The sequence below is a fragment of the Gnatocerus cornutus genome, unplaced genomic scaffold, assembly GCF_029298725.1.
Source record: "Gnatocerus cornutus isolate USDA-ARS CGAHR unplaced genomic scaffold, icGnaCorn1.1 ctg00000023.1, whole genome shotgun sequence".
Taxonomy (NCBI): Eukaryota; Metazoa; Arthropoda; class Insecta; order Coleoptera; family Tenebrionidae; genus Gnatocerus; species Gnatocerus cornutus.
The window spans coordinates 2,797,448-2,822,928 of NW_028275375.1; the positions used below are offsets into that span (position 1 = coordinate 2,797,448).

The 25,481-nt window shown below is 32.3% G+C and overlaps 5 protein-coding genes across 6 annotated transcripts in view; 2 read left to right on the top strand and 3 right to left on the bottom strand.

The window, feature by feature from the left end:
- The window catches only part of LOC148166365 (neuroglobin-like), a 61,792-nt gene that overhangs the window by 24,993 nt on the left and 11,318 nt on the right, over positions 1–25,481 (top strand). The window lies entirely within an intron of this gene.
- On the bottom strand, positions 532–1,407 carry LOC148166368 (chymotrypsin inhibitor Ani s 6-like). Its single transcript, XM_088049058.1, has 2 exons — positions 1,338–1,407; positions 532–1,289 (listed from the first exon to the last, which is right to left on the bottom strand). The coding sequence occupies exons 1-2, from the start codon at positions 1,393–1,395 to the stop codon at positions 1,111–1,113; spliced, it is 237 nt and encodes a 78-aa protein (XP_087905184.1). The 5' UTR covers positions 1,396–1,407; the 3' UTR covers positions 532–1,110.
- On the bottom strand, positions 6,443–7,059 carry LOC148166369 (serine protease inhibitor swm-1-like). Its single transcript, XM_088049055.1, has 2 exons — positions 6,744–7,059; positions 6,443–6,694 (listed from the first exon to the last, which is right to left on the bottom strand). The coding sequence occupies exons 1-2, from the start codon at positions 7,009–7,011 to the stop codon at positions 6,489–6,491; spliced, it is 474 nt and encodes a 157-aa protein (XP_087905181.1). The 5' UTR covers positions 7,012–7,059; the 3' UTR covers positions 6,443–6,488.
- LOC148166370 (chymotrypsin inhibitor-like) lies at positions 17,460–17,843 on the top strand. Its single transcript, XM_088049060.1, has 2 exons — positions 17,460–17,552; positions 17,604–17,843. Exons 1-2 carry the CDS (start codon positions 17,498–17,500, stop codon positions 17,780–17,782), a joined length of 234 nt encoding a protein of 77 aa, XP_087905186.1. The 5' UTR covers positions 17,460–17,497; the 3' UTR covers positions 17,783–17,843.
- LOC148166371 (alpha-tectorin-like) lies at positions 23,059–24,156 on the bottom strand. The gene is made up of 3 exons (XM_088049046.1): positions 23,918–24,156; positions 23,688–23,867; positions 23,059–23,634 (listed from the first exon to the last, which is right to left on the bottom strand). The coding sequence occupies exons 1-3, from the start codon at positions 23,979–23,981 to the stop codon at positions 23,111–23,113; spliced, it is 768 nt and encodes a 255-aa protein (XP_087905172.1). The 5' UTR covers positions 23,982–24,156; the 3' UTR covers positions 23,059–23,110.

The window sequence follows — 25,481 nt, forward strand, 5'->3', positions numbered from 1 at the left end:
TACCTGAATTTCAAAATTTGATAGAAAATTTTCAAAATACTTGGTTCGTTCTCAAAATAAAATTTCTAAAATTTCAATTTTTTGTTCAAAAATGTTCTAATTTAGTACACAGAACAAACTTGCTCAATGTAAAATTATCTCTAAATTTCATTGTTTTTGCATCAAAATTACCAGAATTATCAAATTTCATACAAAATTCGAAATTTTAGTTCGGCCGCAAATTAAAATTTCTACAAATTTTATCTCTTGTTCAAAAATTTTCTACTTTAGTCTAGACAACAAACATGTTTAAGGTAATACCGTCTTTAATTTTCATTGTTTTTGCGTTAAAATTACGTTAATTACGAAATTTGATAAAAAATTTAACTTTCAATTGATAAATTTTGATTAATCTGTATAAAAATTTTGATTATTATGCCAAAGCCTGGGGCGATAACGAGTTGTTGTATTGTCTAACATTCAGAGGTTTCCATTGTTCTGCCAGGGGCGGGATTAGAGAATTTTGGTGACCTAACCAATAAAATATTCAACGGGAGTTCCATTAAAATTTATTTTATAAAAATATGGAATTGTTAATTATTTTTTGGCCTCATGAATTGTAAACGTCAAATTAACATTCAATTGACAGCTTCGGAAACACTAGATTTACAAGCGCCCTGGACGTTTACACACGCCGTGCTGTAAAAATTGCCCAAATCGTCTGCTCTTCACATGCGTTTATAAATTAAAATCACTTTACCATAATGAAGATTGATCATCAAAGTGGAATCTACCTAAATTATTATCTCAATTAAGACAATATTTCTATTTTTAAAGTAATATTAAAACGTTTTTTATACAGCCATCTTGTGTACTTTTTGTGCACCAACTACAAAATTGACAGAATTGACAGATGATGAAATTTACAAATGTCAGATGTGACAGTTCTCATAAATTTTGAAAAATCCGATTATTTAAATTAAAATTTTTCGGCCAAAAAGTTTAATACAACTCTTGTGCGTTAACCATTTTACAGCGCTCAATCATTAAAGCACTCCGGCTACGCCGTCGTGCTTCAAACTGATTTCGCGCTGTAAAATGTAAGTTACCACACGCGACTGTAAATAACTATTAACAGTCTGATGGCAAAACACATTTATTGTTGTCATTCGTGTCTCTCACATAACCAGATTTACAATAACATTTGCGTTCTTTGAGCACCACGCAGTTAACAAGAACTCCAGCATTTCGACAAGTTCGACAGTCACCTCCACTGTCTAACAGCTCTTCGTTTTCTCTACAAATTTGGGCTAAAATCAAAAGATATTTACATCAAAACTACTCAAAAGGTGGTTTACCTGTGACTGCCAGCACACACAAAGCAAAAATTATCAGAAATTTACCACCAGCAGCCATGTTATAGAGACAATGAATGAAAAATAAAGTGTCAAACTTTACTTATATGTATTGTTGGCAGGTAAACATGGGAATCCCGATAACAATGTTAGTTTAGACATGTACATATTTTTTATTTGCCACGAGTAAATATCACCAATTGAATTAAAACTTTAAATATGAATTAATATGTTAAACCATGTTTGTTTGAATTTATAGTGTTTACATTCAATTTATAAATAAAAATCATTCAGCAGATGTGTTAATTTCTATTTTCATGTGATTGAGTCGTGCAAGCTGTTAATTTTAAAACAAATTGACATGATTCCCAACTCAAATTTTCACTTTGTTTTCCAGGAAAAATTACAGACCGTTTTCTTTACTTTTTTTAATTTACAGCGTGGCTGAATCTTTGCTTTTAAGTGATTAATTTAACCAGGATGGTAATAAATTTGACCACAGACTTAATTACTTTATGAGCTGTGTTATGCACCACAGCTAATTAATTTTAGGAATTGTGCCGTACTTCATCAGTTTATGACGCTGCAAAAATCATGCGGCTATACAAAAATTTCATTATGTTGTTATGAGGCAGAAAAATATAGTTTTAGGGGTTTTGGCACTGCTCGCCGCTGTTCGTTATTGTAATATCTGCATTTCATTTTTATTTCGAAATTGCTTTCGTTCTGAATGTCGCATTGGTATTGACAATAAATTTTAATGACTGTCTAAATATGGAATTTATGCAATCAGATCTTATTGACATTATTTTGGAACTTTTTTTTGATGAAGGAGCCCAGCAGAGCTTAAATTTTTTGACGCACAGTGATGGATTTTAGAAATTTTCATTTTCAGGACGAGTAAAAAATTTCCAATATTTTACATTCGGACCTGTATTTTTGGTAGTTTTGACGCTAGAATAATGAAATTTGGACAGATAACTATTCTTGATCTAATGACTGCCTGTGCCAAATCTCAAATTTTTTAAGTGTCAGGGACGGATTTTAGAAATTTTCAATATTTTGCATTGGGATCTGTAATTTTAATAGTTTCAACACAAGGGCAGTGAAATTTGGAGACTACTATTTTTGATTTATTGACTCTCTCTTCCAAGTCTCAACTATTTTGAGTAACAGGGACGGATTTTAGAAATTTTCATTTTCAAGACAAGCAGAAGAGTTCCATTATTTTCCATTCGGACCTGTATTTTTGAGTAGTTTTGACACTAGAGCAATGAAATTTTGATACATTGCAATTTTTGACTTGACGACTGTTTTTTTCTAATCTCAATTTTTTTGAGGTACAGAGACGGATTTTAGAAATTTTCCTTTTCAAGACAAGCAAAAAGTTCTAATATTTTCCATTCGGACATGTATTTTTGATAATTTTGACAATAAAGCAATGAAAGTTGGAGAGATTACTATTTTGGATTTTATGACTGTCTGTTTCAAATCTCAATTTTTTTAAGCCACAAGGGCGGATTTTAGAAATTTTTATTTTCAGGACGAGCAAAAAATTTCCGTTATTTTCCATTCGGACCTGTATTTTTGGAAGTTTTGATACTCGGGTAATGAAATTTGGACAGATTACTATTCTTGATCTAATGACTGCCTGTGCCAAATCTCAAATTTTTTAAGTGACAGGGACGGATTTTAGAAATTTTCATTATTTTACATTGGGATCTGTAATTTTAATAGTTTCAACACAAGGGCAGTGAAATTTGGAGACTACTATTTTTGATTTATTGACTCTCTCTTCCAAGTCTCAACTATTTTGAGTAACAGGGACGGATTTTAGAAATTTTCATTTTCAAGACAAGCAGAAGAGTTCCATTATTTTCCATTCGGACCTGTATTTTTGAGTAGTTTTGACACTAGAGCAATGAAATTTTGATACATTGCAATTTTTGACTTGACGACTGTTTTTTTCTAATCTCAATTTTTTTGTGGTGCAGAGACGGATTTTAGAAATTTTCCTTTTCAAGACAAGCAAAAAGTTCTAATATTTTCCATTCGGACCTGTATTTTTGATAGTTTTGACAATAAAGCAATGAAAGTTGGAGAGATTACTATTTTGGATTTTATGACTGTCTGTTTCAAATCTCAATTTTTTTAAGCCACAAGGGCGGATTTTAGAAATTTTTATTTTCAGGACGAGCAAAAAATTTCCGTTATTTTCCATTCGGACCTGTATTTTTGGAAGTTTTGATACTCGGGTAATGAAATTTGGACAGATTACTATTCTTATCTAATGACTGCCTGTGCCAAATCTGAAATTTTTTAAGTGTCAGGGACGGATTTTAGAAATTTTCAATATTTTGCATTGGGATCTGTAATTTTAATAGTTTCAACACAAGGGCAGTGAAATTTGGAAACTACTATTTTTGATTTATTGACTCTCTCTTCCAAGTCTCAATTATTTTGAGTAACAGGGACGGATTTTAGAAATTTTCATTTTCAAGACAAGCAGAAGAGTTCCATTATTTTCCATTCGGACCTGTATTTTTGAGTAGTTTTGACACTAGAGCAATGAAATTTTGATACATTGCAATTTTTGACTTGACGACTGTTTTTTTCTAATCTCAATTTTTTTGAGGTACAGAGACGGATTTTAGAAATTTTCCTTTTCAAGACAAGCAAAAAGTTCTAATATTTTCCATTCGGACCTGTATTTTTGATAGTTTTGACAATAAAGCAATGAAAGTTGGAGAGATTACTATTTTGGATTTTATGACTGTCTGTTTCAAATCTCAATTTTTTTAAGCCACAAGGGCGGATTTTAGAAATTTTTATTTTCAGGACGAGCAAAAAATTTCCGTTATTTTCCATTCGGACCTGTATTTTTGGAAGTTTTGATAGTCGGGTAATGAAATTTGGACAGATTACTATTTTTGGTTTAATGGCTGTCTGTTCCAAATCTCAATTTTTTTTAAATACAGGGACGGGCTTTAAAAAATTGTATTTTCAAGACGAGTCATACATTTTCAATAATTTACATTCGGCTCTGTATTTTTTGTAATTTTGCCACTAGGACAATAAAACTTGGAGAAATTACTATTTACGACTTGTTCATTGTTTGTTCTAAATTACAATTTTTTTAAGCTACAGGGACGGAATTTAGAAATTTTCATTTTCAAGACAAGCAAAAAAGTTTCAATATTTTCCATTCGGACTTGTATTTTTGGTAGTTTTGACACTAAGGCAATAAAATTTAGAGAGATTACTATTTTAGACTTGATGACTGTCTGTTTCAAGTCTCAATTTTTTTCAAGGTACAGAAACGGATTTTAGAAATTTTCATTTTCAAGACGAGCAAAAAATTTCCAATATTTTCCATTCGGCCTGTTGTTTTTAGAAACGGGAAATTTATCAAAAAACTACAATTTTGTAAACATTTAATTTACAGAATCTTCGAAAGTTACGAAATTTTGTTCAAAATATTCTCAGAAATAACACGATGATGTCATTACTTCTTCCTACAATTGGAGCAGGTTTCCAAAAGCGAAAGTGGTCTAGTTCGCACGCGTTTTTCCTTCGAAGGTCAACTAGTTGGACTTACAACAACTTTCACACCTGTGGTGGTGGCGCTTACAAGGTGAACTAGCCAGTATTCGACCTTCAACGCGTGCTCAACAGTTGTACTCCTCTGGTTTAGTTCCCACGTTTTTTTTGCTTCGAAGGTCGACTAGTTGAAATCAAAACAATAAGTTCAATACCTGTAAACTTCGCAGTTATTTAACTTTTATTTCGCTTTGTTTTTATTGAAAAGAACGAAAAGCAGAAATCGTAGAGGAAACTAGATTCTATTATCATATGGCATCTTTGAAAGACAGATACGGCTAGACAGAGCAAAGGAAATAATACATATTTGAAAGACAATGAAGGCATTATGGGCGATAAAAGAACACTAAAAGCTCAAAGAGCTCTAAAAGAATTTTATTTAAAGTAAAAATTTATGCGACTATCCAAACAAATGTCATTCCTGAAAATAAATGTGAAACACTTGTAAAACATCGTTAACGTAGATTCTGTTCATAAATATTTGAAAAAATATTTAGGTAATGAAACTCAAGAATAAACAAAAAGAAAAAGTTATTTCAGTAGTTGTGTAACTGAACAGAAAATATGAGTTTTTTTCTCGTCCATTTGTAAAATATTTTCTTCTTTTAAATAAAACCCCAACATATCGATCAGCTCCAATCAAATCCCTGTATAAAACATGAAGCATTCTCCGGAAATATCACCATTAAACCTTGTCTATTCTTTTTTCAACTTCATTGCAAATTAATCGATATTAACTCACTTGAGGTTTCCGATGAAGTAATTTTATGTAGCCAAACCAATTTTGTCCTGGAAAATTCCATTTCATTTGCGGAATTACTTTATTGATTGTTGTTTTCGTACATAAACAAGCTAATCCATTTTTTTATACAACAAGCTAATTACCAATTAGCAACCGAATCAATATGCATTATTAGAATTCGGAAACTCATTCGTTCATTAAATAAATTGCTGAGTTGGAAGAAAAAATGTTGAAAAATCGTTGGAGCAATTAGGAAGTTAATTATGTTTGGTTGTTATCTTTACAGGTGTGTTGCAAATAAAAATAAAGTGCTAATAATGAAAATTAGAATTTTATTCTAGGCTTATAAAACAGGAAGAAATCGTGTGCTGTTCTCGTTTTACTCAATTTATTTTAGTGCAGCCGAGTTTGAATAAACCGAAATCAATTAACTCGCAATTAACAGCGATTGCTGCTGTTATTTATGGTTTAGCTGTTATAAAAATATGTGCTCTGTAATTATCATTCATTAACTTTTATTGATACAATAGCACAATAGTCAATATGCAGAGTCCGCCAACACCAATGTTTTCTAATGTTTTAATATTTAAGATGATTTTATTAATTTTATTGGTGGCGCCATCTATTAGAAAATGCGAAAATTGCAAGCGATGTCAAAGAATTACACATTATTACAACTTTGAGCTGTCACTTCACGAGTATTGTAAGATGCTATAGCCCACGTGTGATGTACAATGTTTTATCTACGACTAAAAAAATGCAAAAATTGCCTACAACTTTTTATTTTCGTTTCAAATATTTTGCACGCTGTTTTAACTACACTTGTTTACAGGCACGCAAATTCCGGTGATTTCCTTCCTGACGTATCCGTCTTTGCAAACACATCCATGAGCACAATACAGTTTTGTACACTCGCTGACATCTCTTCGGTCACACGTCGGTTGACAATTGCTGGCACATTCTGAGAACATTTCGTTTTGTGTGCATTCCGGGACTGTCTTATTCCTGCTCACTTTATCTACAATACGACACGTGTGGCCATCAAGTTAAAAGTATAAAAGACGTACCTGGGTTGACGCAACTATCGATTTTAACACATGGTCCTCTTAAATATTTCCTGATATATCCTTCGCTACAAGCGCAACCTCCCAAACACAACCGAAAGGTGCAAGGCGGTGCTTGTGGAGTTTCACATGTTGGTAAACACGGCTCTACACATTTCGTTGGTACTTCGTTTAAACCGCAAATTAGAGGTTTGATGCCTTTGATTAAGAACGGTGATGGCAGAGTAATGCACACACAGAATGCGGCAAATATTGTTGTTTTTGCCAACATAGTTCACGCCGTATAAAAATCTGTTTTGACTAATCGTGTTATTGTGATGAGGAAATTTTATTATCAGTGTTGTTTATTCGGGTCATTATCAAATAGTCACAACAGAAATGTTGTAAAGTGTCGAACTGTACGTCAGAGATCAATGCTAAAAGTAATTGACCGCATCTAGAGCCGGCAGATCGCGTGGCAATTTTCACCCTCATGAGTACTCGCTCTCATTATTCGTTGATTAAACAAGTGTTGGAATGGCGGATGCATCGTTTATGAGGTGTTTGGGAGTTTCTTGACTGGAACGGTTTTAGTGTGTTATTGCTAATTTATAACGAATAAATTTTATTTATACTGGTCAAAAAAAAATTTTGTTATGAAATGAAAATCAACTATTCGAAACATTAATCGCCCATAACTCAGTTATTTGTTCAAAGATATGAATTTAGAGTCTAGATTTGGCATCTGCCCGAAATTCTGCGTAAAATGAGCTAAATAACGCAAGTTTACGTCAAAAAATCAGCGATTGACTTTAGTTTTAGTGCATTTTTTCCAAAAAACTCACATTTTCGACTTTCGGAAAATCTAACAATGATTTCTTAACTAAAAAATCGCGAGAAAAACGATGGCGCAAACCGCATCTCAATATCTGTAATAGTTTCTGACATATTGAGCACGAATTGTTTCGAACCTTCAAAAATTTGGCCCTCTGGCGACAACCCAAAAATTCAAACGGCCATAACTCAGTTATTTGTTGACGAAAATTGACAATTCTCATGTTTTTGGAGTCAGCGTGACATTCTGCGTAAAATGAGACCCAAATTTGTTAAGTTTGCTTAATAAGTAAATGAGGCATTGGCCAAAAACTGTTTTGAAAACGTCATTTTAGGGTGATTTTCAATCAATGCTTTCAAGGTGAAAGCGACGTTTAATACCTTTGTGTTTACATCAATCGAAAGAGGAGCTCAAAATCTATTAGCTGGCCAAATTTGAGCTCGATCGGACAAATAGTTTATGAATTATGGCCAAAAATAAAAAAATTGAAAATTTTTCATCGTTTGAGTCGGATTTTTTTTCGCGAAAAATCGATTATCGAATTTTGGGCTTTTGACAACTTTTTCTAACGTAAAATGAGCCGAGAAAAACAATGGCGCAAACCGCATCTCAGTGTCTCTAATAGTTTCCGAGATATTTAATTTTAAAAATTAGGAAAAATTAGGAAAAATGAAAATCAACTATCCGAAACTTTGATTGGCCATAACTCAGTTATTTGTTGTCAGATCTGAATGTTAATCCCAGATTTGGAATCTGCGGAAAATTCTGCGTAAAGTGATGCATAATAACTAAATTTTACTCCAAAAAATAAGCGAGATATCGATATCAAAAGTTTGGCATAGTTTTAGTCATGAATTTTCGACTTTTGCAAAATGTAAGAACTTTTTTTTATGTAAAAAATTGCGAAAAAAACGATGGCAAAAACCGTTTCTTAATCTAAGATTTTTTCTTTTTTTGAGGAGGCAATTCCACTTTTAAAACGACGTTTCACAGCTCCAGGACAAATTTTTGTGACTACTGCTATTAAACTCTTCCAAAAGCCGCCGATAACATCAATCACTCCAAACGAGTCAACGAAACAATTTCAAAAATAAAATTGATACGTTTCATCTAAACAAATCTCGTATTGTTGTCCTCTCACAAAACGGCTCTGATATCTGGTTGAAAGCACAAGAGCACAATGGGATTTGTAATGCGACCTGTGGTGAGATCTCCCCGTGATATCCTTCATCAATTAATCAGCATTTGTACACTTGGCTTTCGCAGAGAACATTTTAACACGGTTGCTTGGCCGAGCACTTTACTAATTTATCGGTGTTTTAGCGATTTCTTTCGGAATAAAAGTTTGTCTTTTACAATATCGATTCCATTCCCTAAGTTCTCCGAAAAGTTTTAATATCAGTGATGTTTGGTTTAAGAAAGTCACCAACTTGGCAATCTCGTTGTAGGCTTAGCTTAAAAGCTTCTTCCAAAGTAGATTTGAATGAAGGAAAGATTGAATCTACAATGTTAAGGATATTAAGGATGTCATCGAAAGCTAAATATTTCGACAACGAAACAGCTAAATATTCAGTTACGTGTGGACGCAATTAACACGAACCTTAGAAAATTAAACATTTTATCTTCCGCTTTCTATGCATGGAAATAGTCTATAATTAGGGACAACTCGTAAAAAATTCAGTACGATTTCGTGCGGATAACTCAGTTTTCCAAAACAAGTTCTAGCATGAGTTGGAAATTCTAACATTATTTTAACGATTGTTGAGAAAAACAATTTAAAGTTTCCATTTAGGGACATTTTTCTAGAATTGTCATCAAAAGACGTTCTATTGGAAGAATTTCATAGTATTGACAGGGGTACCAACTCACAAACCAGCATGATTTTTGGTGTCAAAATAAAAGTCAAGAATGAAGTTCAAAATTCCCCGAATTTATCGGCACCGACGTAAACTCAATTTCCTCGGTGATTTGGTGATCCCACTTGTCTTGTGGTAATCACACCAATCGCAAAGTGATTGTCCTTTTGTACCCCACAACACCATAATCCCAGACTTTAACCACCAGCCTAAGCTCTGCTTACAACACGTGACGTTAATTCTACCAAAACGAAATTTGGATGGTTTTAGACGATCGCTTATTTGATCATGTTTGTCCGACGAAGTACACGAGAAACAAGATGAAGTGGAAGGAATTAATATTGCTGTCAGATGAATTACTTCTGTCTGCTTGAGCTGCTGATTTTTGCTGTCGCGATATTTCTTGTTTAAACTGGTCCTTTTCGTTGTTAAATTGATTGCGTTTTATTTACTGTTTCTTGTACACAAAAGGTATCATTATTCTACTCAATTGGCTATTGTCGTGCAAAATCGATCGTTTATACCTGTAATAGAGTTAATTATTATACACACCTGCTTTTTAATAGATAAGTTATCTATTATAATATTATACGCTCTTTGGATAGCGCAATTTTTAGTTTGGACAGGCTAAAATTAATAGTGGCAGAATTCGGCATAAATTTTCTTAGATTGAGAGAATTTCCCTTTAAATTGACTTTTCTTTCAGACCTTCTAAGAATGTCTAGATTAACGGTATTTTTTTTCAAATAAATCAACTTAAACGTCTAATTAATTAGCTTAACCAAAATTTTTTCCACAAAGTTACAAGCATTTTTTTAATACCACAAACTTTAAAAATAGACAAAATATTTTCTTAACATAGTTCTTGTCTTGATTATTTGATAAAAAGAGAGATAAAGTCAGTCAAACGTACTGAGAAAACAAAAGAATAAATTGTTAAAAAAACAAAAATAAAATGAATTATTTATATAGTCGCGAACGTCTGTCTGAACTTGAAATAATTGACAGTTATCGGTGAGTGACAGATCCCGATGAAAAAGTTTGTTAGTTTTGTGAATATCAGAAACTAATAAAAGAATAATTCAAACCCACTGCAGGAAAAATGAAGTTTAGACAAATAATTCTCTTTATCAATATCACTCTGTATGTATGTATAAACGTTATTGCATATAATAAACTTATCGCCTGACGTGACTCACTAATGAGAAGCGCCATATATTAATTAATTGACTACCAATAAAGTCTGTTCCGAATTTTTGTCTAGTTAACATATGCATAAATTTACCTACATATTCCATGCAAATTAACTTGCAAATTTAAATCCAGTTTTGAAGAATGTAGAATTCGATAACAAAGATAAGTTAACAAACAAAAACGACTTGACGTAAGTCAGATAAAAGTTCAGCCAATATAAAGTCTGTATACTTAAGTAGAGGCGAACTTCACATTTACACTCATTGTCAGTTTAAAACGTGCAATGAACGGAATTGCAAAAGTGTTGGCAATTTGTGTTTTACTGCACTTTGCTTTATTAAGTATTTTTCTTTTTTTCGCGAATATTGTATGTAATAAAACTTGTTTTTAGTTACTGCAGAGTGTGACCAATGTGGAGAAAATGAAATCTGGAAAGACAGTGGAATTGACTGTCGAACTTGTTCCAATTACAAAATTGTGAAATGCGCTCTTCTAAATGAAACGAAATGTTATTGTCAAGACGGTAATTACGTTCGCCTGAGTGATAGCAATAGAAAGTGTGTTCTAATTGAAGATTGCCCGAATGAGGACCAATGTGAAAATGGGCAAAATTAGTTTGATTTGATATAATAATGATTAATACGTTTAATTTGCGCTTCACTAAACCTACTTATACCACTAGGCATACTTAATTTTTCCTGCAGCGGATTTCGATTAACAAACGAAAAATTGTCGCACATGTCAATTTTTTTTAATAGATGAGTAAATTGCACCAATCGCAGAGGTGTATTTTAAATTTAGCGCCAACAAACAATCCGCTGCAGGAAAAATGAAGTTTACAAGATCGTTATAAATGGTATTTAAAAATACGATGTTTCAGAATGCAGAAAATCTTGTCAAGCAAATTATCCATATCGCAACGAAGTTTTTGCCTGCTTTGATCTTTATAACTGTTTCATAATTAAGTAAAGCGGAATAGTTTTTTGTCAACTCTATAAAAAAAATCCATGCTAATAGCTCTGATGTGACACAATTTTTGATTTATTGATAATTATATCAAAAATTAAAATATAATACTGAAATTTATTTCAACCGTAATCTGATTTTTGTGCCGACAATGCGTAAATACTCCAGCCGGCAAAAAAGTCCGATTACACCAGCCGCAGGGGCATTTAGAAGGAAAAACCTTTTTCATAATAAAGATTATACGCCGAAGTATTATTTACACAATGTATTTTATAATTCAAAATGATTTTTCCAACTTTAACATAAAAATTTCCACCTATTAGAAGATTCCACATTGTTAATTCTAGTTTAGACGGTTTATCAACCATAAAACGTTTTACGTCTCTCCAGCAAATGCCGCCTTCGCTTGTGACTCATGAGCTAATATTACTCTCGAGCCGTAAAATCCTACCTACAGTCGCTCGTATGTAAATAAATATTACTGTTTGAATGTCTCTCTGTTTTTTTCATTTTTTCAATTACAGAGCTCTGACCCGAATAAAAAATAAAATCTCATTAACTTAAGTAAATATTGAACAGACTTCTAAGAAAGTTAAAGTCTGGAAGTATATTTTCGCCGACGTTCAACAATATGTCGTAAAAGATGAAATAGAGATAGATTATAACAAAATTTTACAGCAAAAAATATTAAAACTGAGAAGCTCATTTAAATAATTGCACATGCTTGTTTACATATTTTTCTTTAAGTAGACAAACATTTATTTTATTTCTAGATAAAAATTATCATATTTGAACGAGTAGATAATCCCACTCGAGTGACTAATTTTGATACAAAAATCATTATATTGAAGTACACGTTGTAATTTTTACATTTTTATAGGTGAAGGGCATTCATCAGGCCGAATACATTTATTATCGTTGTCACTTCTTAAAAATCCCTTATTGTTATCGCAATAGCAGCCACATTCTTTCCGGGGCGCACATTTGACAATTTGTCTCTTGCATGTCTTGCAATCGTAGACTCCTGATTTTAGTACCTCATTGGGACCACATTCCTGCTTTGGACAGTCTTCTAAAAGAACTAATTAAAACACTTTTTTGATTATCATCTACAATTCTACCTGACCACACCAATGTAACAAAAACCAGAAATACAATACCAGCAGGAAAGTTCATCTTGGATTGCGTATTGACCAGGATCAAGTTCGCTTTTATACGACCCAATCTTGTTTGTCGTAATTACATAATTCTCTCAGGCAAATAGACGATTTTTATTAACAAGATTCTACGGACTGTGCAAAAAAAGTGAGATTTTAGAATCAACAGCTTAAATAAACATCCTGGAATGTTTTTTTTTGTTCATTTTAGCATATTATGTCTTTTCTGTGCGATTTCGTGCGATTTAAATACTGAAGTTGGCAGCATATAACTGCGAAACATGCAATGGGACAATTGTAGTTATCAAATGTGCAGGAAGACAAGAGGATTTGCGTGTTTAAACAGCAGGAAAAGAAGGTGACAACAAATGCTTTCCAGTTAGTAAACGCCCTCGGCGATAACTCGCTGTTTTGATTAAATGAACTGATATTTTAGAAGAATTTACCGAACTTTTTACATTTTATAAATAGTTCTTAAAGAAGTGGTAGAGGGAACCGAAAATTAACAGCTCATTGCGAACCACCTGTATAATTTTAAGCTTTTGATGAATATTTTTTGTTTGCATAGTTTTTAACATGCAAACATGTATATTTGCATGTGTCTAATAATTTAGTTCGTGAACTCATTTTCGTATTAACCAGGCATGCAAGCTAATGATCAATTCTCCTGAAAAACTTTCAACTTTTTTAAGTCCTGCAGATTTTCGATTTATTTCGTTTTTATTTCCCCACAAAACAACACTTTTTCTACAACATCGTTCAAGTTTCTGTGCCTCTAAGGACACTCATTACGAGGTATACATTTATTATCATCGTCTCTCCTGACAAAGCCTGCATTGTTGTCGCAGAAACACCCGCACTCTTGTTGTGGTGCACATTTGAAAAATTGTTTCTTGCATGTATTACAATCATACACTCCAGATTTGAGGACTTCATTTTCGTCACATTCGCGCTGTGGACATTCCTCTGCTAAAATTAAAAAGAGGATTAGAACGATTCGCGTTGGACGAGGTTGAATACCTGACAAGACCGAACCAACGAAAATTAAAACTAGGAGAGGCGCAATAAACTTCATGTTCTTGTTTGGTGCTCACTACTGAAATGAAATGGAATGACCTCGTTATTGTGATTTGTTTTAAAATTTTGTATTTGTTTTTCATTGGCCAATTTTACTTTTTATTTCCCCCACTGTAATTTGTGGAACCTTGAAAACGAATAAAAGTGATGAAGTCTGGAAATCCCACCAGTTCGCTAAAATGAAGCCTGTAATAGTAGTCCTCTGCATTCTTTCAATTTCGCTTCTTGCATGTGCAGGTAATGTTAATAATTTAACGCAAATTTATTTTACTTATTCGACAGATGAACAATGTGGTAACAACGAGGTCGTAAAAGACAGTGGTTTTGACTGTCAAACTTGCAAGAATTACCAAATTGTGCGTTGTGCTCTCATCAATAAACGTCAGTGTTACTGCAAGGATGGCTACGTGAGAAACGACAAGAATGAGTGTTCGGCAACTGTTGATTGTAAAGTTTAATGGAAGATTGTATGTAGATTGGTACTGATTAGTCGGAAATATAAGCGAAATCGTCCCTAAACCGACCGAGTTTTACCCCAAATGTAAATTTAGTTTGCATAACCCAATCATTTCTGTTCTGTGGTTCTAAAGGTGCATTGGCATCAAAGCAACATGAAGGAACTTTTGGGGGTGAAAAGGTGAAAAGAAAGAATTGCTGCCTTCTACGAATTTTCGATTTTCGGAAAATGTAAGACCGAATTTTTAAGTAATAAAATGCGAGAAAAACGATAGTGAAAACCGTTTCTTAATATCTTTGGTGGTTTCCGATATATTGAGGCCGGATTGTTTCGAACCTTCAAAACTTTGGCCTTCTGGAGACAGCCCAAAAATTTAAACGGCGATAACTCAGTTATTTGTTGACAAAAATTAAAAATTCTTGCGGTTTTGGATTCAGCGTGACATTCTGCGTAAAATGTGCCTAAATAAGTTGAGTTTGGGTAATAAATAAACGAGGAATTGGCCAAAAACTGTTTTGAAGACGTCGTTTTGGGGTGATTTTCAATCACTGTTTTCAAGGTGAAAACGACGTTTAATACTTTTCTGTTTACATCAGTCGAAAGAGGAGCTCAAAATCTATCTACTGACCAAATTTGAGATTGATCGGACAAATAATTTACAAGCCATGGCCTAAAGTAAAAAAAATGAAAAAATTTTATCGTTTGAGTCGCAATTTTTTTTCGCAAAAAATTGACTATCGAATTTTGAACTTTTGAGGACTTTTTCTAACGTAAAATGAGTCAAGAAAAAGAATGACGCAAACCGCATCTCAATATCTCAAATAGTCTCCGAGACATTTAACTTTAAAAATTACGAAAAATGAGGAAAAATGAAAATCAACTTTCCGAAACTTTGATCGGCCATACCTCAGTTATTCGTTGTCGGATCTGAATTTAAATCTCAGATTTGGAATCTGCGGAAAATTCTGCGTACACTGATGTATAATAACTCAAGTTTACTCTAAAACAGAAGCCAGAAATCGATATCAGAAATTTGGTTTATTTAGTTTTGGTCATGAATTTTTGCGAAAATTTGCAATTTTTGACTGGAGAAAAATCAAAGAACTATTTCTTATGTAAAAAATCGCGAAAAAATCGATGGCGCAAACCGCATCTCAATATCTGAAAAAGTTTCCAAGATATCGAACACGAATTGTTTTGAACCTTCAAAAATTTGGCCTTCTGGCGACAACCCAAAAATTCAAACGGCCATAACTCGGTTATTTGTAGACGAAAATTAAAAATTTTCATGTTTTTGGATTCAGCGTGACATTCTGCGTAAAATGAGACCCAAATTTGTTGAGTTTGCTTAATAAATAAACGAGGCATTGCCCAAAAACTGTTTTGAAAACGTCATTTTGGGTGATTTTTAATCAATGTTTTCAAAATGAAAACGACGTTTAATAGCTTTGAATTATACATCAGTCGAAAGAGAAGCTCGAAATCTATCTACTGGCCAAGTTTGAGATCGATCGGACAAATAGTTTACAAGCTATGGCCAAAAATAAAAAAAATGAAAAATTTTCACCGTTTGAGTCGGATTTTTTTTTCGCCAAAAATCGACTATTGAATTTTGGGCTTTTGAGAACATTTTCTAACGTAAAATGAACCGAGAAAAAGAATGGGGCAAACCGCATCTCAACATCTCAAATAGTTTCCGAGATATTTAACTTTAAAATTAGGAAAAATGAGAAAACATGAAAATCAACTTTCCGAAACTTTGGTCAGCCATAACTCAGTTATTTATTGTCGGATCTGAATGTCAATCCCAGATTTGGAATCTGCGGAAAATTCTGCGTACACTGATGTCAATAACTTAAGTTTACTCTAAAAAATAAGCGAGATATCGATATCAGAAATTTGGCATAGTTTTAGTCATAAATTTTTGCGAAAATTTGCAAATTTTGACTGTAGAAAAATCAAAGCACTATTTTTTATGTAAAAAATCGCGAGAAAAACAATGGCGCAAACCGCATCTCAATATCTCTAATAGTTTTCGAGAAATTTAACTTTAAAAATTAGGAAAAACGAAAATCAACTATCTGAAGCTTTGATCAGCCATAACTCAGTTATTTGTTGTTGGTTCTAAATTTCAATTCCAAATTTGGAATTTGTGGAAAATTCTCGGTAAAATGATGTATAATAAATCAAGTTCACTCCAAAAAATACGCGATATATCGATATCAGAAGTTTGGCATAGTCTTAGTCGCGAAAAACTGCAACTTTTGACTTTTGGAAAATTTAAAAACTATTTCTTATGTAAAAAATTGCGTGAAAAACGATGGCGCAAACCGCATCTCAATATCTGTAATAATAGCCGAGATATTGAGCGCGAATTGTTTCCAGCCTTCAAAAATTGAAACAGCCATAACTCAGTTATTTCTTAACGAAAATTTTTCGGTTTTGGATTCAACGTGACATTTTGCGTAAAATGGGCCCACAAAAGTTGAATTAGCTTCACAAATATACGAGGCATTGACGAAAAACTTTTTTTGGAGTGTTTTTCAATCAATTTTCAAGGTGAAAACGACATTTAATACTTTTGAGTTATTCATCAATAAAAAAAAGAACTGAAAATCTATCAACTCGGCAAATTAGAGATCTAAAATGTAAAAAACACAATTCGAGCATCAAAAAATTCTTCGTTAATAAAATTGTACATTTATTTTCGGTCAACGTGTCAAAATGTTCCTTAAAGGCACTCATTATTGGGTATACATTTATTATCGTCATCTCTTCTGACAAAGCCTGCATTGTTGTCACAGTAACACCGAAACTCTTGTCGTGGTGCACATTTGACAAATTGTCTGTTGCATGTTTTACAATCGTACACTTCAGATTTTAGTACTTCATTTTCACCACATTCCTGCTGTAGACACTCATACTCTAAAATTAAAAAAGAGGCGAAATGAATTAGAACAATTCATATCGTAGGAAACTGAATACCTGACAGGGCCAAACCAACTAAAGTTAAAAGTACAAGAGCCACAAAAAACTTCATTGCGTTCACTATTACAGCGCTTTTTTAACAAATAAAGTGTGGATAGCAACTGACCTTGTTATCGAGATACATAAAATTTTGAATTTCATTGGGCAATTTAACTTTTTTATTACCCCCACTTTTCTCCTTAAAGAATCATCCTGTATATTCCATAGAACCTTGAAACGAATAAATCAGTTTCTATCACTCCGCTAAAATGAAGGCAGCAGTTCTGTGTTTTATTCTTTCAGTTTCACTCCTTGTATTCGCAGGTAATATCAAAAATTCAAATTTAATCAAACGCATAAAATCTTATTCGTTAGATGAACCTCAGTGTGGTAAAAACGAGATCGTAAAAGACGAAGGCTTCGACTGTCAAACTTGCAGAAATTACAAAGTCGTCTTCTGCGTTCCCATCAAAAAACGCCAATGTTACTGCAAGGACGGCCACGTAAGAAACGACAACAACGAGTGTACCGCAACTGTTGATTGTGAACGTTGACCTAACATTGTAGATACTTATTGATTATTGGGAAATAAAAGCAAAATCATCCCAGTAATAATGTATAACCGACCGAATGTTAACCGAAATGTAAATCTTGTTTGCATAACACACAACTCGAACCGGGAGAGATCTGCAAACACCCATAATAACAAAGATCTTAGGAAATTATTCAAGATGTATTAATTTCGTGCCAGAATATGCGTAATGTTTGGAACAACTTTATTTACTTAATTTAAGAATTTGCTCCGTCGCAACTTTAACTTCTCTGATTGCTATGTTTTACTTGGGAAGTAATTTAACTATTTTGAATTAGTTCCTGTGCTCATTGTTCCCGAAATTACGTTTTCCTGTTTGAGGATAATTAAAACGTAACAATAATTTAATAATGATTTAGGTGTTGGGGAATTATTTACGAAAATTGGAACGTGGAAATAAATGGGCATCCGGTGAGCGAGTTCTGATAACATAATTATAATTAAGGTTCAACAAATACCATCGGACTTTTCGGACATGCTCATTCTAGACCTAACAACGCTCTCTTTTAACGCATTTTCCTTCACCTCCGCGCAGGTATCCTGCCTTACAGAAACACCCTTTTACGCATTTTTTGTTGCAAATCCTTATGGGTTGGGAACAGGTGCCTGGACACGCGCTTCCACACATGCTGTACTCTTCGTTTTCTTCACATTTTGGTTGACACTGAGTCTCGGGTACGCAAAGTCCTCTTATCTTTTCGCGAATGTAACCGTCTTGGCAGAAACACCCTTGGAGACAATCAGCCGGGCAAATTCTGGGGATGATTTCGTTGCAGATTTTCGGGCATGAGGAGCCACAGGTTTTGAAAACTTCGTTTCTGGCACAATTGGCTAAAATAATATTAAATAGAAAAGTGGTGGAGGGCGAAAAAATTACCTTCAGAAGCAGAAGTGTGGTACAAAAAGAGTACCATCAAAAACGCGGTCACTTGAATATACATTTTTAATATTAACTTTTAAATTAGCAGTTAATACTTCTGGAGGCACGGAGAATAATGCTTTATAATGCTTTTATACATTTTTTAGTGTTATAAAAAGATTAATTTTCGCATTAAAGCCTTTGTCACTCTGTAAATTGTCTTAAGAAAGTAAATAAAAGTTAAAAGATTTATTAAGCAAACACATCAAACGTTCACCTCAATAGAAGCACTGAACAAAGAGATTTTCGAATTGGGGCTTTTATAATTTAATTTGATAATAACAGTACATCTGAAATTTAAGCTAAGACAGATATTTCTGCCTAATTAGCATTTTTATGTTCTTTCGGGGTTAAAATGATGTACTTACATAAATTTTTATTCTGTTCTTAAATATTAAATATTTGCTTAACATACATACAAACATACTAATTACTTACTTCCATTAAACTATTTCGCAATGAAATTTCCGTTAAATTCACTGAACTTTTATCTCTAAACTGTAAATATGTTTATTTTGAAAACATGTAGCCGCAATAAAAAATAAAAATTTTATTCGTTTTTTCGTCGTGTTTTAAAATGCACTTTTTACTGTAAAGTAAATACTGGATTTCTATAAAAAAATACCAACCAGTGTGCCTGGAAGAAAAAAGACTTTTGTCGCTTTATTCGAATAGTGTAGAATTTTTCATTTTTTTTAGGTGTTGGTCATAACTTAAATTATTTTTTTTTAATACCTGAAAGTCAATACTTACTTGACAATAACAATGTGGAACGCGTAACCTTAGAATTTGTATGAAAATTACAAATTTTTGTTCATTCATATAAAATTTAACATTCAAGTTCATATTTTTTCACTTTCTTTGTTATTATTTATCATTTTTGATGTTTTGAGAGGATAAATACCCAAAAATGGCTGTTTCTAATAGAAATGAAGGGTTTTAGCGCACACTAAACACCTATTTAGAACACATTCTTCGTTATCGTAGAAACAAATTAGTTTTTTTTGTAATTTTGTAGATATTTGGAAAATTCTTTGTTTCTGCGTTTAGGCAGACAAAATCTACAAGAAAATGGGCAAAATTCGTGCTTTGTAAAATAATTGTTTAGAATTAACAATATGAGACTCCACCATTTCTGAAAATCCGTTTTTTCTTTCATTCTGTTTATATAAATTGGAAATTTGTGATTTCTGTTCTTGGAGAGAAGAAATAGAAATCCACAAGCAACGATTGCATGTAAGACTGAAGTGTTTAGCGCCCCATAAGACATACTTAATCAATATTTTGGAGGAATTTATAATATTCTCAGTTTTCTTAGTTCCGTGGATGTTTGAAAATTTTCAGTTTTTTTCTAAATCCACAGGCAATGACCGCATAATTTGTAAAGTAAATTTGAAATAACAATATTCTGTGAATATTTGTGGAAAATTCTTTGTTTTTACATTTAGACAGGCAGAATTTTCAAGAAATTGTTTTATAAAGTAAAATGAAAATAATTTGGAACTTACAATTTGAGAAACTCCGCTATTTTCGCAGCAAAATTAAAAATCTGTATTTTGTTTAATTTCGTGGATATTTTGAAAAATCGTATTGTTGGTGTTTAAAGAGAAGAAAAACACAAGAAAATAGTATTTAACGAAATTGAAGCGTTTTAATGCACAATGAGACATTTTGTTCGAAAGTTGACAAACTGCCCCCTTTCTGCCATAAGTATTTAAAAAAATCTTGGAATTCGTAATTCTGTGAATATTTGGGAAATTTTTTGTAGCTAAGCTTAAACAGACGAAATCCACAAGAAAATGCGCATCTCCCAAAATTTGAGCTTGATAGAGAAGTAGAAAAATAATTTGGAAATAAAAATTTGGGAGCTTCCAACATTTTTGCAGCACTTTTATAAATCCGTATTTTTCTTAATTCTGTCGATATACATTTAAAAAAATATATTTCGGTTCGTGGAGACTAGAAATCTGCTAGAAAATGATTGCATATAATAACGTTGATGTTTTTGACGCCCATTAGACATTTTATTTAAATGTCAAGATCTTTACTATTTTGACCGGAGTTTTTTAATTCTGTAGATACTTGAAAAATTCTGATTTTTTTCTTACTCAAAAGGAAATGACCACACATTTTATCAACTTGAAGTATTATAATAAGTAAAAAGTAAAGGCATATAAATATAATTTTTAAATAACAGTGTGGGCGCCTCCACCAAATTTCAAAAATCGTATTTTTCTTAGTTCTGTGAATTCGTTAATAAACTGTCATTTCAGTGTTTGGAGAGAAGGAATACACGAAAAAGTGAGCTCATTTAATAAAATTGGATCTTTGTTTAGAATTTAGGAAAAAGAGATTTTGCAGAATTAAAAAATCTTAGTTTTCTTAATTCTGTGGATATTTGGAACTGTTCTTGTATCTGCATTTACAGTATGTCCCCGGATTGAGTTCACAAGGGGAAAAAAACGTTATTTTTCATTTTACAGAAAAATGACAAAGGAATAATATTTTTTGCTTAATTTAAAATAAATAAATCTTTAATTAAAACTTTAATATTATCAAGCTGTTCTTAAAATCGAAAAAAACAAAAAATAACGAAGAACTTTTTTATTTTTAATTTTGCAAAAAATGTCAAAGGAATGAAATTTGTTTCTTAACTCAAACCAATTTCCACTATTTGGTTGACCCATTACCTGTTTTAGCCCATAATTCAACTCTAACTAGTAATTCTTTAAGATTGTTTCGAATTTTCTTAATTATTGTTAAGGATGCAATTGCATTTCTTTTCCAATTTTTTAATACTTACACATTTTTGGGTAAATTTTTCTTTAATCTTTACGCACTATTTGATATTGTAAATCCACAGCCCGCTATTATTTAAATACGATTACAAAATTTAATAAACAAAAATAATGAAAAAATTAATTTTAAAAGTACAAACTAATAATTTTGAAATTTTAATTACAGATTTATCTCTTTTGAAATAAGCAAAAAATGTTATTCCTTTGTCATTTTTTTGTAAAATAGAAAATAAACTTTTTTTTCCTCTTGTGAACTCAATCCGGGGACATACTGTAGATAACCGAAAACTTCACAAAAATGATTTCTTGATATTCATTCTTCATAATGAAATAAAATAAAATTGGAATTATGAATTTCAGCGTAGATATTTAGAAAAATCGTTTTTTCGGTTTTTAAAGGAAAGAAATTCACAAGGAAATCGACGCATTTGATAAAATTAAAGTATTTTAGTGCAAATTGGACACATTAGACACAAAGTTCCTATTTTGCAGAATATTTTAATATTATTACTTTTTGTAATTTTGTAGATATTTAGAAAGTTGTTAATTTTTGTATTGATCCATACAAAATCTTCAATAAAATAGTCACATTTCATAAAAATTGTATTTTATTATGAAACAGAATAAAAAATAATTTAAAAATAAAAAACCGGCCCTCCACCATTTTTGTATTTTAATTAGTTCTGTGCATGTTTGAAAATTCGTCTTTTCAGTGTTTAAAAGTAAGAAATTGGGGCGCACGTGGACACTTTTTTAGAAATAAAAGCTTTATAAAGATAATTGGGGGATTCCACCATTTCTGCAGTAAACTTAAAAACCCGTATTTTCCTTAATTTGCTGGATATTTTCAAAACTAATTCCTTTAGTGTTTGCAGAGATGAAATCCATAAAAACAGTCGCATAAAATGAAATTGCACCTTTTTAGTGCATATTCGAGATTTTGTTTTGAACATTATTTATCACTTTTGCAACATATAATATTCTCATATTATTTATGTACATAATATAACCTACCATAACAACGGAAGTCTTAAAATATTTTATCAAAACCAAACAAATTATGTATTACCAACGTCAAGCATAATGTGCTGTTTAAGTCGTTTCGAATAACTAAACTGATATCAGCACACTAAAGCGTCAGTGAAATGGATGTTTTTTACTACTGTAATCTACTAAAACGACGATATTACGCCTTGCTCACTTGACGTCAAAATAACGTTATTTTTACTATTTAAGGTGAATCTGTTAGAATTTATAAATCCTAACTTACATTGTGTTCAATTTAATTTGTACGTCTAGTAGGCTACGAGATTTTGGGTGAAGTCACGTCTGAGAGCTTATGATATGATGATGATGACAGTTTGCTCAAAATGAAGCTTTTCCTTTCAAGCGTAAAACTCATATTTACACAATTAAAAGGCTCTGGAAGTTTTAATGAGAAACCAGAAACAAACTTATACTAAAGAAAAGACGGTTCATTTCAGTCTGTTGTGGTGACATTAAAATAAAAATTATGCTCGCTACTGTAATTTATTTTCGGTAAAATTCAAAATAAGTGTTAACAAAATTCGCTTTATCTAGGACATTCCTCAGTCTTGATACACTTCCCGTCTCCATTCCGCACGTGCCCTTTCTTACAGAAGCACCCTTTAACACAAATTCTGTTGCACCTCTTGACCGGTTCTGAGCACGTAGCCGCACAAGCGCTGCCACATCTGCTGTACTCTTCATTTTCTTCACATTTTGGCTCGCAACCCACTTCAGGAACACATCGCCCCCCTTTCGTTTCTCTGATAAAACCCTCGTTACAAACACAGCCTTGGATACACTGTAATGTGCAGAGTTTCGGTAGGGTTTGATTACAAATCGAAGGGCAGGCTGTCCCGCAGGAAGTAAATCGTTCGTTGAGACCACATCTGGGCTTGCATTGGTCTCTTGGTATGCAAGTTCCATCGAGTTCTGATCTTATGTAGCCACTCTTGCAAACGCAGCCGGTGGTGCAAACGGCTGGGCAGATACGAGGCTCTCTTTGGTTGCAAATTTCTGGGCATTGCGTGGCGCAGGAAGACAATTCTTCGTTTGGTTTGTCACAAATAACTGGAAAATTAGGTTTGAATTACGAAGAGTTTAGAGATAATTTGAATACACACGTTTGTTACAAGATTTTAAAGGAACACAACGACCTCCTGGTCGCTCTCTAACAAACCCTTTAATACAAGAGCAGCGTTTGATGCATTGCTCGGTACAAATCAGAGGTGTTCGATTTTCGCAACTTGGAGGACAAGCAGTGTCGCATTCGTTCCACTCTTCATTCAAAGGACACAAATTTTCTTAAAAAAATGGTAATAGAAGTGACGATTTCCGAATGGTGTTAATTTACCTGAAGCAGTGACATGATACGCCACTAAAGAGTTCACTAGGGCAAAAACCACAAGAGAATACATTTTGAGAGCAACGGGTACTCAATGGTTTGAAATGTCAGAAAATGTTCTATTTATACGTTCTTTTGGTAAATATGTGGCGTACCAAATCTGCAAACACGCTAAAAGGATTAACTTTTAAGATCTTTGTTATTGTTGGATGTCGTCGCAAAGTTAAAAGTTGACATCTTATCAACAAGCGTTTATTGTTCTATTTTTTGTAAAGTCGGTATGTTGAAACTTTTATATTACTTTTTTTTCAAATACCAGAATGCAGGGAAATATTTATGCAATAATTTAGTTACGCGCACTGAAAGAATTTCTGTTCCAACATTGTAACTTGACGGTTTAAAAGGAAAAAACTAGAGTTTTTGTCCTAAATTCTAGAGATAGTTAGAAGCAATTTCCACGCATAAATATTTTTACGGAAAATACCCAAAGTGTATCTTTTGAGTACGCAAAGCTTAACTCCACAGAAAGTTGACTAAGTAAGTACATAAATATCCATATAGATATTTGTTTATTCATTTTATCAATAGTCTAGCAAAATATTGTTGTTGGACGGTTTATTGTCTTGATAACAAGGGAAAATTTAGAAGGCTAGAAAGTGTCTTTTAAATGACCTGAAAGGACACAGAAAAAATGTACTGAACACATCCTTAGAGACAGTTTAAAACTGGAAAACGAATCTCAAGAAAAATGGGTTTGGGGGACACTAAAATAACAAATTTGAATTTTGTGTCTTGTCAAAAAAATCTAGAGTTCTTATTTTTTGTTCTAGAATCCTGTAATTTAGTACAATCAGAAAACACATCTGAACTAACCACTCTACTAAATTTCACTTGTTTAGAATCAATTCTGTAAAATTTGGGGAACTTTTTAGAAAAGTTGGTCCTGAAAAATTCTTATTCTAGAATTCTGTAATTGTGTACACTTAAAAATCGTCTCTAAAGTAATAAGTCCCTAAAATTTTGTAGTTTTAATCTTAAAACTGTCAAAATAAGAGTTTTTTTCGAAAATTTTGTTGGTTGTCATGGAAAAAAAGTTATAATGTTCGTATTTTTTGTTGTAGAATCCTGTGCATTAAAACAATCAGAAAACATGTCTAAAGTAACCAATCTACCAAATTTCATGTTGTTAACGTTAATACTGTAGGATAAACGGACTTTTTTAGAAAACCGTGTTTTTCAGTTGGTTCTAAAAAGGAAAAAATTCTAAAAAATATTACTTATGGTTCTAGAATTTTGTAATTTTTTATACTTAAAAAACGCCTTTAAAAAAATAAAATCCTCAAATTTTGGAGCTTTTACAATAAAACTGTAGGACTTGCAATTTTTTTGTTTGGAATTTGTTGTTTGTCATGAAAGAAAAAACAAAATTTGTACTTTTTGTTCTAGAATTCTGTAATTTCGTACACTTAAAAAACAAGATTAAAAAAAAAATTGCGACTTTGACACTTTTTAACGATTTTCCGATTTTTTTTGTAATTTTTTTATGTAGAAATGTTTTTTTTAAACGTCGGAA

What these genes read in the sequence shown, in the direction of transcription:
- LOC148166369 (XM_088049055.1), bottom strand. Translation starts at nt 7,011, where the DNA reads ATGTTGGCAAAAACAACAATATTTGCCGCATTCTGTGTGTGCATTACT. An exon ending in CGATAGTTGCGTCAACCCAG is followed by an intron (nt 6,695 to 6,743) that starts GTACGTCTTTTA and finishes GTCGTATTGTAG; the next exon opens with ATAAAGTGAGCAGGAATAAG.
- LOC148166368 (XM_088049058.1), bottom strand. Translation starts at nt 1,395, where the DNA reads ATGGCTGCTGGTGGTAAATTTCTGATAATTTTTGCTTTGTGTGTGCTG. An exon ending in GTGTGTGCTGGCAGTCACAG is followed by an intron (nt 1,290 to 1,337) that starts GTAAACCACCTT and finishes TTTTGATTTTAG; the next exon opens with CCCAAATTTGTAGAGAAAAC.
- LOC148166371 (XM_088049046.1), bottom strand. Translation starts at nt 23,981, where the DNA reads ATGTATTCTCTTGTGGTTTTTGCCCTAGTGAACTCTTTAGTGGCGTAT. An exon ending in GTATCATGTCACTGCTTCAG is followed by an intron (nt 23,868 to 23,917) that starts GTAAATTAACAC and finishes CATTTTTTTAAG; the next exon opens with AAAATTTGTGTCCTTTGAAT. An exon ending in TTTAAAATCTTGTAACAAAC is followed by an intron (nt 23,635 to 23,687) that starts GTGTGTATTCAA and finishes CTAATTTTCCAG; the next exon opens with TTATTTGTGACAAACCAAAC.
- LOC148166370 (XM_088049060.1), top strand. Translation starts at nt 17,498, where the DNA reads ATGAAGGCAGCAGTTCTGTGTTTTATTCTTTCAGTTTCACTCCTTGTA. An exon ending in TTCACTCCTTGTATTCGCAG is followed by an intron (nt 17,553 to 17,603) that starts GTAATATCAAAA and finishes CTTATTCGTTAG; the next exon opens with ATGAACCTCAGTGTGGTAAA.